Here is a 17,112-nt window from a genome sequence, read left to right on the forward strand (position 1 = left end):
ACGCGTGTAATACTGACATGATTAAAATGGTGAGAATGCAATGGGAGAAAGGAATTAGCTTTGTTGAGTATGCACTTCATAGAATCATAGAATTTACAGTGCAGAAGGAGGCCATTTGGCCCATCGAGTCTGCACCGGCCCTTGAAAAGAACACCCCATTAAAGCCCACACCTCCACCCTATCCCAGTAACCCCACCTAACCTTTTTGGACACTGAGGGCAATTTTTGTTATGGCCAATCCACCTAACCTGCACATCTTTGGACTGTGGGAGGAAACCGGAGCACCCGCCCAGACAGTGACCCGAGCCGGGAATCGAACCTGGGACCCTGGGCTGGGGAGCAATGGTGCTAACCACAGTGCTACCGTGCTGCCACTTAGTAGAGTGGGGTGTGGAAACTATTTGCTGATGGCAATTTTCAAAAGATTTTGTCTTTTTTACTAGAGCACCTTCAAGTTCTTTTTTTTTAAAATAATTTTTATTGAAAGAGTTTTTCCATACAGACATTTACCCCTACTAATTTTTAAATTATTTACAACACAATCCCTCTAGGCAAATGTCCCTCCCTCGCCCGCCCTCTCGCGCGCACCAGTCCTCCCCCCCCCCCCCCCCCCCCCCCCAGGCAACCTTAACAAACAAGGCAGCCTACAGTTTCAGACATGAGCAGCGAGCAGACTTGCCCGCGTTACAGTCGTGCATGTCCCCCCACGACCCTTGCTGCCCCCCCCCCTCCCCTCCCCCCCCCCCCCCCCCCCCGGGTTGCTGCTGCCACGACCCCGAACGTCTATCTCTGATCTAAAAAGTCAAGGAAAGGTTGCCACCGCCTGGCGAATCCCTGTACCGACCCCCTCAGGGCAAATTTGATCCTTTCTAGCTGAATATAGCTAGCCATATCGTTAATCCAAGTTTCAACGCTTGGAGGCCTCGCGTCCTTCCATTGAATTAATATCCTTCGTCGAGCCACTAGGGACGCAAAGGCCAGTATTCCGGCCTCCCTAGCCTCCTGTACCCCCGGTTCTACCCCGACCCCAAAGATCGCAAGCCCCCATCCTGGTTTGACCCTGGACCCCACCACCTTCGACACCGTCCTTGCCACCCCCTTCCAGAACCCTTCCAGCACCGGACATGCCCAGAACATATGCACATGGTTCGCTGGGCTTCCCAGACATCTGACACACCTGTCCTCACCCCCAAAGAACCGGCTCATCCTTGTCCCCGTCATGTGAGCTCTATGCAGCACCTTAAATTGAATGAGGCTCAGTCTCGCACACGAGGAGGAAGAGTTGACCTTCTCCAGTGCATCCGCCCACGTCCCGTCTTCTATCTGCTCTCCCAGCTCCCCTTCCCACTTGGCTTTCAGCTCCTCCCCTGATGCTGCTTCCGCCTCCTGCATTATCTTGTAGATGTCTGATATCTTCCCCCCTCCGACCCAGACCCCCGAGAGCACCCTATCACTCGCCCCCTTACTGGGGAGCAGGGGAAACCCCTCCACCTGCCGCCTAGCAAATGCCTTCACTTGTAAATATCTGAACATGTTTCCCGGGGGGAGCTCAAACTTCTCCTCCAGCCCTCCCAGGCTCGCAAACCTCCCCTCTATAAACAGGTCCTTCAGCTGCCGTATGCCCACCCTGTACCAGCTCTGAAATCCCCCGTCGATGTTCCCCGGGATGAATCTATGGTTCCCTCTTATTGGCGCGCCAACAGACCTCCCATTTCCCCCCTATGTCGCCTCCACTGCCCCCATATCTTGAGGGTGGCCGCCACCACCGGGCTCGTGGTGTACCTCGTGGGGGGGAGCGGCCATGGTGCCGTTACTAGGGCCCCCAGGCTTGTGTTGCCACAGGACGCCCTCTCCAATCGTTTCCAAGCTGCCCCCTCCCCTTCCATCATCCACTTGCGCACCATTGACACATTTGCCGCCCAGTAGTACCCCGAGAGATTGGGCAGTGCCAGCCCTCCACTGTCCCTACTCCGCTCCAAAAAGACCCTCCTCACCCTTGGGGTGCCATGCGCCCACACGTAGCTCATGATGCTACTCGTCACCTTTTTGAAGAAGGCCCTAGGGAGGAAGATGGGCAAGCACTGAAATAAAAACAAGAACCTTGGGAGGACCGTCATTTTGATTGACTGCACCCTCCCCGCCAGCGACAACGGTACCATGTCCCACCTCTTAAATTCCTCCTCCATCTGTTCCACCAGCCTGGAAAAGTTCAACTTATAGAGGGTCCCCCAGTTCCTTGCCACCTGCACCCCTAAGTACCTAAAGCTCTTTCCTGCTCGCTTGAAGGGGAGTCTCCCAATACCCTCTCCCTGGTCCCCCGGGTGTATCACAAAAACCTCGCTTTTGCCCAAATTTAGTTTGTACCCCGAAAAGTCCCCAAACTCTGCTAATAGTTCCATTATCTCCGGCATTCCCCCTTCTGGGTCTGCCACGTACAGGAGTAGATCATCCGCATACAGCGATACTCGATGTTCCTCCCCTACCCTAGTCAGTCCTCTCCACCCCCCTGAACCCCTCAGTGCCATCGCCAACGGTTCAATCGCCAGTGCGAAAAGTAGGGGGGATAGGGGACATCCCTGCCTGGTCCCTCGGTGGAGCCCGAAATACTCCGACCTCCTCCCGTTTGTCACTACACTCGCCGTCGGGGCCGAGTAGAGCAACTTCACCCACTTAATAAACCCTTCCCCAAACCCAAACCGTTCCAACGTCTCCCACAGGTACTCCCACTCCACCCTATCGAATGCCTTCTCCGCGTCCAGCGCTACCACTATCTCAGCCTCTCCCTCCACTGCCGGCATCATAATTACATTCAGCAATCTCCGCACGTTCGTGTTGAGCTGCCGCCCCTTCACGAACCCCGTCTGGTCCTCATGGATTACCCCTGGCACACAATCCTCTATTCTAGCTGCCAGGATCTTTGCCAGCAACTTGGCATCCACGTTCAGAAGCGAGATAGGCCTGTAGGACCCGCACTGCACGGGGTCTTTATCCCGCTTCAATATCAGGGAGATCAGAGCCTGCGACATTGTCGGGGGCAGAACCCCCCCCCCCTCTCGCGCCTCATTAAAGGCTCGTACCAGTACCGGTCCCACCAAGTCCACATTTTTCTTATAGAATTCCACCGGGAACCCATCTGGCCCCGGCGCCTTCCCCGCTTGCATCTGACCTATTCCCTTGACTAGCTCCTCTAGCCCTATTGGCGCCCCCAGCCCTTCTACCAGCCCCTCCTGGACCCTTGGGAACCTCAATTTGTTTAGGAAGTCCTCCATTCCCCCTCTCCTCGTCGGCGGCTCAGACCGATACAACTCCTTATAAAAATCCCTGAAGACCCCGTTCACTTCTTGCCCCTTCTGCACTACCTTCCCGCCCCTCTCCTTCACTCCCCCAATCTCCCTAGCCGCATCTCGTTTGCGAAGCTGGTGTGCCAGCATCCTGCTCGCCTTTTCCCCATACTCATAGACCGCGCCCTGTGCCCTTCTCCACTGCGTCTCTGCCTTCCTGGTGGTCAGCAGGTCGAACTTGACCTGCAGGCTGCGCCGTTCTCCCAGCAGCCCCTCCTCTGGTGCCTCCGCATATCTCCTATCCACTTCCAATAGCTCCCCCACCAGCCTCTCCCTCTCCTGCCTCTCCTTTCTTTCTCTGTGCGCCCTTATGGAGATCAGCTCTCCCCTGATCACTGCCTTCAGGGCCTCCCAGACCATCCCCACCTGCACCTCACCCGTGTCATTCAAGTCCAGATAGCTCTCAATGCTCTTCCGGACCCTTTTACACACCTCGTCGTCCGCTAACAGCCCCACATCCAGCCGCCACAGCGGGCGCTGGTCCCGCGCCTCCCCCATTTCCACATCCACCCAATGCGGTGCATGATCAGAGATCGCAATGGCCGAGTACTCAGCTTCCCGTACCCTCGGGATCAGCCCCCTGCTCAACACGAAGAAATCGATTCTGGAGTACACTCTATGAACGTGGGAGAAAAAGGAATACTCCCTCGCCCTCGGCCTACCAAACCTCCATGGGTCTACTCCTCCCATCTGCTCCATGTACCCCCTCAGCACTTCTGCCGCTGCCGGCCTCCTATTGGTCCTTGAGCTCGATCTGTCTAGCCCGGGGTCCAGCACTGTGTTAAAGTCCCCCCCCATGATCAAGCCCCCTGCCTCCAGTCCCGGAATGAGGCCCAATAGGCGCCTCATAAAACCCGCGTCATCCCAGTTCGGGGCATATACGTTGACCATCACCACTTTCTCCCCCTGCAGCTTACCCTTCACCATCACATACCTACCCTCCTTATCCGCCACCACCTCCTCCGCCACGAATGACACCCTCTTTCCCACCAGAATCGCCACCCCCCGGTTCTTTGCGTCCAATCCAGAGTGGAACACCTGTCCCACCCACCCCCTTCTCAGGCGAACCTGGTCCGCTACCTTCAAATGGGTCTCCTGTAACATTGCTACATCAGCCTTCAGTCCCTTCAGGTGTGAGAATACCCTTGATCTCTTGACCGGCCCATTCAACCCCCTCACGTTCCAAGTGATCAGCCGGGTCGCGGGACGACCCGCCCCCTTCCCCTGCCGATTAGCCATGTCCTGTTCCCTGCTCGCCCCGGGTCGACCCTCCCCTTCTGACCCGCTCCCCATGGCGATGTCCCCCTCCCCCCACCTCTCCAGTCCTCCACTTCCCGTTTCTGGTCTTTTCAGCAGCAACCCGGTGTCCCTCCCTAACCCCCCTCCCCCCCCCCCCCCCCCCCCCCCCCAGGCTAGGACCCCTCCTAGCCGCGATGTACCCTCCATCGTACTCCCGTAAGTCAGCTGGTTCACGCTGACCCGGCTGCTCCTGCCACACTCCGACTCCCCCCGGCTCGGGGGGGGGGGGGGCCTCCCCCCCCTTGCCACTCCTCCCTGGCCCCGCTCCAGCGCGGGAAAGGTCGCCATTGCTAGCCACGCCCCGCACTCCTCCCCTCCCCCCTCCTCTGCCCCACGCGCGGGAAAACAGAGGAAAGCCCGCGCTTTCGCCCTGCCACACCCCACCCCGCCATCTTCAGCTCCACCCCCGTCCCCGTCCATGCCTGTAAAAGAACCCCCCCTAGGGGCCCATATCCCCGATCTGCTCTCCCCCCCCGTCCCACCTCCCCAACTTAACATTATAAATAACAGATAAATAACAAATAACGATGTACTTAACAGTCGCCCTCTACCAAACAGCATAAATAACCATAAATAGCCATGAATAACCACAATAACAATAACTAAGGGAAGTTGGCATAGGGGGAAAAAACATCAGAAGAAAAACCACAGCAAGAGTTCAAAATCCAAACAGAGAATTCAGCTGAAAGTACCCGAGCGGCTACGGCCGCCAAGTATCCCCTGGGTCTAATTCGAGTCCAGTTTCTCTTCCTGTACAAAGGCCCACGCCTCCTCTGGGGACTCAAAATAGTGGTGTTGGTTCCTGTAGGTGACCCACAAGCGCGCTGGCTGCAGCATTCCGAACCTGATCCGTTTTGCATGTAGCACCGCTTTCGTCCGGTTGTACCGGGCCCGCCGCTTTGCCACCTCCGCACTCCAGTCCTGGTAGACCCTCACCGTCGAATTCTCCCACTTGCTGCTCCTTTCCCTCTTGGCCCACTCCAGCACTCTCTCACGGTCGCTGAGTCGCTGGAACCGCACCAGCACCGCCCTCGGGGGCTCATTTGCTCTTGGCCTCCTAGCCATGACCCTGTAGGCCTCTTCCAGCTCCAGGGGCGAGGGGACGGCCCCTGCCCCCATCAGGGAGCTCAGCATTTCTGCTACATATCCCGGGAGGTCTGACCCCTCCAGGCCTTCTGCCAGGCCCAGGATCCTCAGGTTCTTCCGCCTCATTCGGGTATCCAGCTCCTCAAAACGGCTCTGCCATTTCAGGTGGAGTGCCTCGTGCACCTCTACCTTTCCCACGAGGACCGTGGCCTCCTCCTCCCTCACAGTCATCTCCTGTTGCAGCTCCCGAATCGACGCCTCTTGGGTCGCCTGGGCTCCCATCAGCCTGGTGGTCGTCGCATTCATTGACTCCAAGAGCTCCATTTTCAGCTCCGTAAAGAAGCGCAGGAGAGCGGCCTGCTGCTCCTCCGCCCATTTCCTCCATTCCTCAGGTGCGCCACCGGCCGCCATTTTGGTCTTCTTCCCCAGCTTTTTTTTGGGAGCTGCTGTTGCTTTCTTTACCACCCCACTCCGGGTACCGACCATAAAGTTGGTCTGGTTCTCTTCAGGGAGCCTTCCCCCACCGGGATTTGTCCTTACAGCGCCGTTGGGGCCCTCCAATCGGCCCGAAAACACCTTTGTAGCAGGAGCAGCCAAACGTGCGACTTAGCTGGTCATAGCCGCAACCGGAAGTCCACCTTCAAGTTCTGAGTGTCCTAAGATACTTACCAGCCAATGAAGTATTATTGAAGTGTACTCAACATTTTGGTGCAGACAAATGTGGCAGCCAATTTGCGTCCATCAAGTTTCTATATTAAGCGCAAAAAATTGATCAGTTTCAGATACATGTTGAAAAAACTCCTATGCTCATCACACTGTCATGGGATCTTTGTGCCTATCTGAGAGCAGATGGGATCCTGATTTAATGTTTTAGCAGAAAGATGGAATCTTTGACAGCGCAGCACTCCTGTACAGTGAAGTGCCCGCCTGGATTCTGTGCTGTGGTATCTGGAACACCCATGATCTTTAAGTTTGGGGCTTTTCAATTAAACATCTTTATGTTGCTCTAACAAAATGAGCAGCACAGTTGAGCAAATGTTGGCTATCCCTCATTTTGAGGATGACCTCTACTCCAGACTGAAATACTGCCGTGGGTGGTCTTTGATTAAACAGGTTGATTCTTGCCCACAGATCTTTGGGCAGGGTGGCCCATGAGGTAGGAGGATCCAGGATGCAGGATTCTGAGACTTTGTGACTTGGGTGTATTGCAGCTTAATGGACAAGCAGTCGTTTTGAACAATTGGTAGCAAGCTCCTTCAAGTCATTTAATGTCAACACTGTTTCTGCTTAAGGAGAACTTGTGTTTTTGAAGCATTTTCATTACTGTATCCAGTCCATGTAAATTGATTTGAGTTTTACTTGAATGTTTGTGGAGCTGGCTTCATGAAAGACATGAGTGTTTGCCCAACAGCCGGCCAACAGAATCTAGAGGATGCAGTAATGGCATTGTTGATGGTGCTCTTCTGTGTTCCTGATGCACACTCCAGGCCTCGCTGCAGTGCAGAGTATGGAGACAGTAATTTCTCTGTACTGGGACGTTTATTGACTTGTGAAGGTCTTCGTTGTCAAACACTTATTTTTGTTGTTTGTGGAAGGTTGAGCTAGCACAGCTGATCTGGTGTTGGATCTCCACGTCAATGGTGGCATTTTGAGAGAGGTGGCTGCCAAGGTATGGGGAGTGCTGGACATATTCCAAAGTTTTCCCATCAAGATATATAGGAAGTGGACTGTGTGGTTTAGCACAGTGTTTTTGGAAACTTTCAAGGAACTGTTGAATTTCCTAAATGCATAGTTGAAAAGATTGAGAGTGGCTTGAAAGTCTGGTGCAGAGTGGGTGACGGCATTGCAGTCATCTGCACACACTAGGTCAGGTACTTCAATGGGAGTTGGTTTTGGCCCAGAGGTGACCAAGCTTGGTGTTTTCCATCCAGATGAGGACATTTGATCTTTTGAGATGAATAACCACTGTCCAGTAGATTGTAAATAGTATGGGAATTTTCTCACAGCCTTGCTTGAACCCAGTCCGTATTTTGACCCTGTCTGTTCCAGATCCCCCACTCACGGTCATTGTAGTTATATCATAAAGCAATTAAAGGACTGTCAAGATGTTTCGTGGGCGTTCATGTTCTTTGGAGCGCCATCCACAGAGCCTCCCAATTTACCGATTCAGTTGCTTTGTTCAGGTCGATTGATGCAGTCAAAGAGTTCCCAATGTTGTAACTTTTCTCGGATTTGTCTGGCAACCAACATCATGTCTGGCTCCTCTGGAATGTCTAAAGTCACACTTTCTCTGGGAGAATTGCCTCAGCCACAGGAAACAGGCAATTCAGGAGGATGCGTTTCAGGATTTTCCCTGCTACGGGTAAGGGGGAAATACCTCATTAGTTGGCACAGCATCTCCCTCAAAGATGGTCACAACATTCCTGAAGTGTGTGTGTGTGTGTGTGGGGGGGTGGGGGGGGGGGGGGAAAGAAGAGAGAAAAGAGTTATTTTTCTTCACAAATATATAGGATGTGTGCAAGGAGTCTTATTATCCAAGCGTGGACAAAACAGCTGAATTCCAGAGATGTGAGCGTGATTGCCCTTTACAACAAGGCAGCATTTGACCAAGTGTGGCATCAAGGAACCTGGGCAAAACTCGATGCAAATCGGGGGAAAGCTTTCCACTGATTTGAGTCATACCTAGCAGGAAAGAAGATGGATTTGGTTGGAGGTCAATCATCTCAGCCCTGGGACATTGTTGCAGGAGTTTCTACGGGTAGTGCCCTTGACCCATCCATTTGCAGCTGTTTCATCAATGACCTTTCGTAAGATCAGAAATGGGGATGTTCACTGATGATTTTACAGTGTTCAGCACCAGTGATTCATCCGATCTTGAAGCAGTCTTGTGTCCAAATGCAGAAAAACCTAGACTGGCCAAGTAAATACTGCGGTTACAAGAGCAGGTCAGAGTCTAGGAATCCTGCACCAAATAACTCTCCTGACTCCTCGATACCTGGCCACAATCTACACGTCAGGTGTGTGATGGAGTAGTCTACTTGCCTGGGTTCATGCAACTCCAACAACACGAGAAGCACCATGCAAACCTGCCGCCTGGCAAGGGTAAGGGCAGCAGATGCCTAAAAACACCACCACCTGAAGGTCTCCTCCAAGCCGCAAGTCATCCTGGTTTGGAATTATATCGCCATTCATTCACTGTCACTGGGTCAACATCCTTGAACTCCCTTCCTTCCCAGTAATACTGTGGGTGTTTGTAGACCACGTGGACTCCAGTTCAAGAAAGCAACTCATTTCTACCTTCCAGGGGAAAATTGAGGGTGGACAATAAATGCTGATCTAGCCAGCAAAGCCCACATCCTGTGAGAGAATAAAATGCCCACCAGCTTCTGAGGACCTCAGCTGGGATGCCATCAGGGGCACTGGCTGTTGCCGCTCTCCCATTGATGGGTCATTCATGGAATCTACTACAGGGCACTGTGTATAGTTTGGAGAGGATCAGCCGCCACTGTGGATTCATAGTTGGAGTTGTTGGAATATTCTTCCTAGCACTTAGATGGCATTGTCATCCTTAAGGGCACCATCCTGTGAACGAGCAAATTTTGTTAATTTGACCTTGGTCTATAGATAGTTTCATGTCATGATGGTCAGCATATTGTTGGACCTCTCCAACTTTCATTTCCCATCACATTTCCTTTATCTTCAAGATTTGTCCAAAACTGTCAACCTTGAGCTGTTGAAGTGCAGTGTTCTTGATTTCTGACCTTGGATTGTTCAAGCAATAAAGGCTGCTATGTTTATTCTTGGAGGCATGTGTTTCTTTGTTTTCATCGAACCAGTCCTGGTGGTGGTGGTGGTGATGTTCAAACTCCATGGGTACAACTGACCTTATTGATCCCACACCTTCTGCTGTTGAGAGTGCTTTTTGGACTGTGATTTGTCTGACACTTCCTCCTGACCTTGCCACCATGAGTGGTCCGACAAAGAGCAAGGAACCTTCGACAACATCACTCAAGGGGTGGTGAGAAAGCACAAGTCACCTCCATGTCACTGTGATCCCCAGAGGGATTTGTCATTAGATAAGAAATACCAAGCAGCAGCAGCATTGGTATATATCCGTACAAACCTGTCATATGTTCCACCTTCCAGCTTTGTAAGTTTCTGGCAAAACATTGCATTGAGTATTGTGGTGATGATGGCAAACATCCTCATTGTTTCAGATACAAGATTCTTGAAATTAGCACAATTAAACAATGAACCTACAGAAATACTTCCCAGGAGATGAATCATTCAAGATGTAACTGGTGTTTTAAAATTCTTCATTGAGATAGCAATGATCTTGAACTGGTAGCGCACAGCTCCTCAGATGCAGAGTAACTGCAGGTATGGAATCAGGCAGGAGTGCCAATGCCACAAGCTTCGTATTAGTGTGATGCACAGTAAGGATATGCATAAACTCATTGAATGCAGGTTGAGAACTTGCGACCTGTAGAGATGGTTGCTCTTTGTATATAATTACAGATTGGTAGGTGCATACCATAACTAGTAATGGATCCTTGTGTGTTCATCTGCACCTGAGCTTACATAAACAGAGGTTGCTCAGATTTTCTTGTGGGATGGGCAGCTCGGTGGCACAGTGGTTAGCCCTGCTGCCTCACGGCACCCAGGTTCTATCCCAGCCCCGAGTCACTGTCTGTGTGGAGATTGCACATTCTCCCCGTTTCTGCGTGGGTCTCACCCCCACAACCCAAAAGATGTGCAAGGTAGGTGGATTGGCCACTTCACTGGAAAAAAAAATACAATTGGGTACTAATATTTAAAAGAAGATTTTCTTGCAGGTCTGAGGTGCATTTTTATAATCTTTATTGTCACGAGTAGGCTTACATTAACACTCTAATAAAGTTACTGTGAAAAGGCCCTAGTCGCCACATTCCGGCACCCGTTCGGGTAAACTGAATGTCCAATTAACCTAACAGCACGTCTTTTGAGACTTGTGGGAGGAAACCGAGGCAGACACTGAGAATGTACAAACTCCAGACAGACAGTGACCCAGGCTGGGAATCGAACCTGGGACCCTGAAACTGTGAAGCAACAGTGCTTCCCACTACGCTACCATGCTGCCCTACAGTTGGCGAGACAAATCTTGAACTTCCCTCAAGCTTTTTTGTTCTGAGGAGTCCATTGAAGAAATGGGCAAGAATGAGCAGTGTTAATTGGTTACTTAGACAAATAAGGTCAGCTGTACCCATGGGGGTTGGGCATCATCGCCTCCAGGACTGGCTCGATGATTAAATAATGTAGTTCCATGCTGATTTGGGATTAGTCTGTTCAAATGTGTCTCAATTCTTTTACAAAGGATATGACTGTTAATCCTGAGATATTGTTTACAACTTACTGTTGTATAGTTTCTGCAGAATTTCGTCATTGCATAGAATTTAATGTTGAAATGTGAAAATTTGTTGGCTGTCGAGAAATTAATACACTTTGTCAGCATTGACTTCGAGGTAGCTCTCTTGCGTGAGTGAAGTCTTGACTTCACGCTACACTCCTGAATTTGAGCACATAATGGTTGATGCTCATAGCGCCGAGTGTGTGCTAAATTATCTGTGGCACCTTCCAAAGGCATTAAATCCAGATCTGGTCTGTGCTTGGGTGGATGTGGAAGATCCCATGGCACTATTCTAAGTGCACCAAGAAAATTGTGTTTGTGAATCCTTTGTGGTGTTTCCTTACATTGCTATAGTGACTATAATTCAAAAGTAATTCATTGGCCCTAAAAAACTTTGGGAGTTCATTAGATTCTGAAAGATGTTGTACAAATGAAAGTTATTTCTTTAATTACACGGTTATAATATTTCACACCTTGCATATGGAAAGAAGCAGCTTGCACTAAATGGACTAAATTGGACATAGGAAATACTTTAATGAATTAATGACGTAGTAATCACTAATGAATTTAAACCATGCAAAGTCTTGTGTGAATAATACAAATGATTTTTAATGTGTTGTTGATGGATTGTATTTCCACAGGAACTTCGAAAACCTAGTTATGCTGAGATTTGCCAGAGAAGTGCTAAAGAATCTCTAACACTACAGCCACAGAAGGAGCAAAAACCCAACACTGCAGTCAGCAACAAAGATGACAAAAAAGTTCTGGAAAACCCAGTCGACAAAGAGTCTAAAAATAAAGACCTATCTATTGGAAAGGCAAACGCAGGGAAGCCGAGAGACCAGCGAAGACAATCGGGTCGGAGAACACCCCCTCAGGGATTCAACAAGCGTACAAATAAAGAGCAACACACACCCCCAAAATCACCCAACTGAGGATGCAGAAATTGTGGCATTGATTAAAAGGTCTGGTCTGTTCAAGTATAAATCCCCCCCAAGTCTCCAATCAGAGCACAGAGGTTGTTGAAATAATGGGTTGCTGGAAAAGGGCTTGAAGGCAACAAAAAGCACTTTTTGTATTGAGTGAGAGTGTAATACTACTTGCCTTAGGCTACCACTTTTCAGTATTTGGTGAAATGTTGTGTAATGTCTACTGTAACTTAATCTCTTGCTCAGTTATGGATTGGGGAAAGATTATTTGCCCATTTGAAGGTGGGGGGAATAAATGGAACCATGATCAGCAAACTGGCACGAGCATTATGCTGTGGGCCAGAATGTGGTTTTTTTGTTCAGTGTGACTTTGTTTGCTGTAATTACACGAGGATAAAATGGGGAGCAGTGGACATTGGATCTACTTCCAAGCAGTGTTGCAGGTGGTTTTCTGTTCCACAGATCTATTTAGCACGGAATATGATCAGTGTGTGAATGCTGACATTTAAAAACATATTTTTTTTTTTACATAGAGGGTAGTGGCTTGAAGTACAACAAATCTTAAACCCATTAATTACATGTTAGTGGGAAGTGATTGGAGTCATAACCTGGATGGTAGATTTAACAAGAAAAAAACTGTTTCTTTCCTTTCTGTTTTGGGTAGATTTCCATTGATCTCGATGCTTCAGAGTTTACTTTTGCACTGTTAATAGTAAGCGGCCAGTTGATTTTTGGATAAGGGTAGGGCTACTGTCTAACGTGTGACACAGTGATTATGAATCACTACAAAAGACTGGTTAATGTACCTCTGTGCTCTAAAGTAGGTGGTGACGGTTCTTTATTTTTTAATGCTCATTTCCAAGTGCTTTTTTTTTTCTTTAAAGAGAAACTCCCAGTCAATACACTGGCACCTTTTGGTAATTTGGTACCTTGTAGAGTACTTGAAATGGGGTGAGAATTAAAGTTTGGGAGTGGAATTCCTCCAAATTTTCACAATGTTTTTGTCTTGCCAGTTTTTTTTTTCTCTAATAGCGATTCATCTCTGCTGTGTGGAAAATGTTAGATTAGTTGCTGAGTTTTCTTTTAAAATATATAATTTTGAAGGACAAGAGTGCACTGAGTCTTCTGCCATCTACTAATGTTGCAGGTGATATGTGGATGCTTCTTGTTTTGCTACACATGAAGACCGTATTGGCTTTTTAAAAATTCCTATGGCTAGTAGTCATAGTAACCCAGACTAATATGACTGCTTCAAACAGAGAAAGCAGTACAGCACTAGGCACAAACTTGCTGGTCATAGGAGAAAATGGGTAAGTTATTCCATAAGGGGTATTATTATTTCAACAACTGTGTTCTTTTCATGCTATAAATTAATTTCCATCCAGTGTCAAAATGAGAAACTTGAATTTCATTTTAAACTTGAAAATGACTTTGCCTTAACTTTTGTACGAGACAGATTTAGATGTTGCTATAACTGACCCCGGGGGGTTGGAACGAGCATGATAAAAGGTTACTCAGTTACATCTACTGTCACTAGTCTTACTGGGTAAATCAGATGTGTGTGAACTAGCAGTAAATAGCATTTTTTTGTAATATAATTTATGAAAGATCTTAAAAGTTGGATCCTTTTTTCAGATTAAGAACCCTGTAAATGCAAAAATAGTCAATACTGTATTAAACTTGTGCACTTGGAAGTGTGTGCTTTGCTTGTACAGTTGTAAATAATCAGAACATATAAAAGGTACCTTTAAAAAAAAACTGATATAAAAATATTGATATTGTTGGCATATCCTCAATGTTGCTGTTGAGCTGGATGTAGCAAAAAAAAAAATTAAGTGTTGTAGTCTGGATATTTTTTTTCTGATGTGCTGAACTGATTCTGCCTTCACTGCAAAAGGGGAAATTGGGGAAATGCAACAGTAAAATAAATGGCCGTTTCCCATTAGTTCTCTCCTCTCTTTTGTTTCCTCCATGTCTCTCTTCCCCCCCCCCCCCCCCCGCAACCCACCCCCAAAAAAAACCTGGTTACTAATAAAACAGGTTCGAAAACGTCTGTCAGCCTGTTGATTTGCATCATTATTTTTAAATCTTAATTAACATCTCAGGTAACTTTAAAAATGCACACGTCAAACAGGATGAAATTATGTATAAACTTAATATAATTGAATGGTAGAGAATAACTAAAGCTGTTGTGCCATTGCATTCTTCTTTTACTAAGTACTCTTTCTTTCCCCTGGTGCCAGTGTGTGCAGCAGTTTGACAACTTGTATTGGGTTTAAGTCAACTGTGGGTTAATTTGCTTGGCTGCTGAAAGTATGGTGATCAACAGCTGCATCTGGTAAGAATTGCTGATCACACAACCAATTCATTATCTTGTAGCCAACTGGTACATTTTTTTATTGTGATGTTCAGCATCCCGCTATAAGTGTGAGTGCACTGTTAATTATTTGCTGTTTTTTTTTCTTAGTGAAGGGCACACAATTACTTGATTTCTGTTATTGGAGCAGGGAACTTTGACCGTCTCTAATCAGGAGGTTATAGTGGGTACTGTTATTTCCATGACAACAGCTGAATATTAAATTGCTTTGTTTGACTGTCACGTCTGTGTAAGTTGCTGTGTCGAAGCACACTGGCATAAACTTGATCTGGGCAGAACAATTGAAACAGTGGATAAAGCACTAGAAATGACTAAATCTATCAACGAAAGCAGCCACCTGTTTATCTGTTGCCCTCAGTGAAGTTACATAGGACAACAAACTACACAATGTATTGTGAATGCCGGAACAGTACTATACAATTGATGTCACTGAGCTGTTAACATTAATCTGTTGCAGCCAATCATCCCTTTTGTCTGTCTGCACGTAATGCAGTTTAAAAAAGCAGGAGACGGCCATGACAATGCCTATTGCTGTATTTACTTCGGCTTGTTGCAATTTTGTGTACTGTAACCAATTACACTAACAACAGTGGACAACTGAGGATTTTATGGGGAGGTAATGGCAGAACCTGCTTTGGAGTAGAAATCTATTGCAAACATTGAGGGTTTTTTGTTTTGTTGTCTTAAAATACTGCGATACAAACTGGAATCAAGCTTACATGTAAACTATTGGTAATTTAATTTTTCTTTTTTGTGTCACAATGCAAAACTGTCTCATTTGAAAATGTAGCTTATGAAAAATAAATTGAGTTAGCAATTGTAAAGTGAATTTGCTGTTTCAGTGTTCTCTGCAATATGAATAAGACTGACCCTTAAAGCAGAATCGTTCTGTTTCATCTTCATGTCATACCACAATATAAATGAGTAGTAAAAGACATGCAGTTTTTTTTAGATATCTCTACTGGTTACCATGTTAGTGACTCCTAGTCCATAGTGGAACTGACAATCTAGGAAATCAACATCAAGGCACACATGGTTGGAAGAACTTGCTTTCTGAAGCTTTGAAATTAAATGACTGGGGGCTTGCTTCTACTTGCCAGCAAATGATCGAGGAAAGATAAATCAGGGGCAGTAGAAGATAAAGGTAAACTTATAAATGTTGATCATTTTCAGTGATCAATACTTAAATCGTAAGTTCCAGAATATTTAAAATCTTGGAACTGTTCAAAACATTGTATAATAGCAAGGGACAAATTTATTCTGAAGTTGAGATTTCTCGATTTTCATCTACACAAAGGAACGTGAGATGCAATTTGGTGCATTCTTTCAAACTACAATTGAATAGTTTCTTATGTTTTGCATTAAGTATGTTTCTAGCTTGAAAGTTGAGTCTTGCTGCAAAAAGAGGTGTGCTAAAGAAGCTATTCGTCTTGCAAGCAGAAGTGAGCCACATTGTGAGCCTGATTGAACTTTAAATTGGTTGTTCATACAATTCCCAGTGCACTCACTCATTGAATCACAGCTAATGTTACACATTGTTCTGAGTTTTGCAAGCACTGGCTGATTGATTACAGTCCATACTGTACCAATTGTGGACATCGAGGGGATGTATCATTTGAAATGATCCGCCATCTGTTGCGACTTGCGGCCTACGTTCTGGCCTCTTGCACATCAATGATTTCACCACTCCACCTTTGGCATCTTTGCCTTTAGCTGATGAGGTCCAATGCCCTGGAATTCCCTCCATTAGCCTTTGTCTCCCTCTCCTCTAACTGGTTTAGCTCCGTGAGCTGGACAGCTGGTTTGTGATGCAGAACAAGGTCAGCAGCGCAGGTTCAATTCCCATACCAGCCTCTCTGAACAGGCGCTGGAATGCGGCGATTGGGGGCTTTTCACAGTAACTTCATTGAACCTACTCGTGACAGTAAGCGATTGTTATTGGACAAGGATAAGAGTGGTCCGAGAGTGAATGTGCTAAATTGGAGGAAGGCTAATTATAACTATTAGGCGGGAATTGAAGATCCTAGATTGGGGGCGGATGTTTGAGGGTAAATCAACATCTGACATGTGGGAGGCTTTCAAATGTCAGTTCAGAGGAATTCAGGACCGGCATGTTCCTGTGAGGAAGAACGATAAATACGGCAAATTTTGGGAACCTTGGATAACAAGAGATATTGTAGGCCTCGTCAAAAAGAAAAAGGCATTTGTCAGGGCTAGAAGGCTGGGAACAGATGAAGCCTGTGTGGAAGAAAGGAAAGTAGGAAGGAACTTGAGCAAGGAGTCAGGAGGGCTAGAAGGGTCAAGAAAAGTCATTGGCAAATCGGGTTCATGAAAATCCCAAAGCTTTTTACACGTACATAAAAAGCAAGAGGGTAGCCAGGGAAAGGGTTGGCCCACTGAAGGATAGGCTAGGGAATCTATGTGTGGAGCCAAAGGAAATGGGCAAGGTACTAAATGAATACTTTGCATCAGTATTCACCAAAGAGAAGGAATTGGTGGATGTTGAGCCTGGAGAAGGGTGTGTAGATAGCCTGGGTCACAGAGATCCAAAAACAAGGTGTTGGGTGTTTTGAAAAATACTGAGGTTGATAAGTCCCCAGGGCCTGATGGGATCTACCCCAGAATACTGAAGGAGGCTCGAGAGGAAATTGCTGAGGCCTTGACAAAAATCTTTGGATCCTCAATGTCTTCAGG

At 47.4% G+C, this 17,112-nt stretch overlaps 1 protein-coding gene across 2 annotated transcripts in view; it reads left to right on the forward strand.

The window, feature by feature from the left end:
• The window catches only part of larp4b (La ribonucleoprotein 4B), a 154,710-nt gene extending 139,463 nt beyond the window's left edge, over positions 1 to 15,247 (forward strand). For both annotated transcript variants that reach the window (XM_038798334.1, XM_038798335.1), the window contains exon 17: positions 11,754 to 15,247. In XM_038798334.1, the coding sequence (XP_038654262.1) occupies positions 11,754 to 12,047 (294 nt within the window). In that variant the 3' untranslated portion in view covers positions 12,048 to 15,247. The remainder of the gene's footprint in view (positions 1 to 11,753) is intronic.
• The last annotated feature ends 1,865 nt before the right edge of the window (positions 15,248 to 17,112 follow it).

The sequence above is a fragment of the Scyliorhinus canicula genome, chromosome 5, assembly GCF_902713615.1.
Source record: "Scyliorhinus canicula chromosome 5, sScyCan1.1, whole genome shotgun sequence".
NCBI classification, from domain to species: Eukaryota; Metazoa; Chordata; class Chondrichthyes; order Carcharhiniformes; family Scyliorhinidae; genus Scyliorhinus; species Scyliorhinus canicula.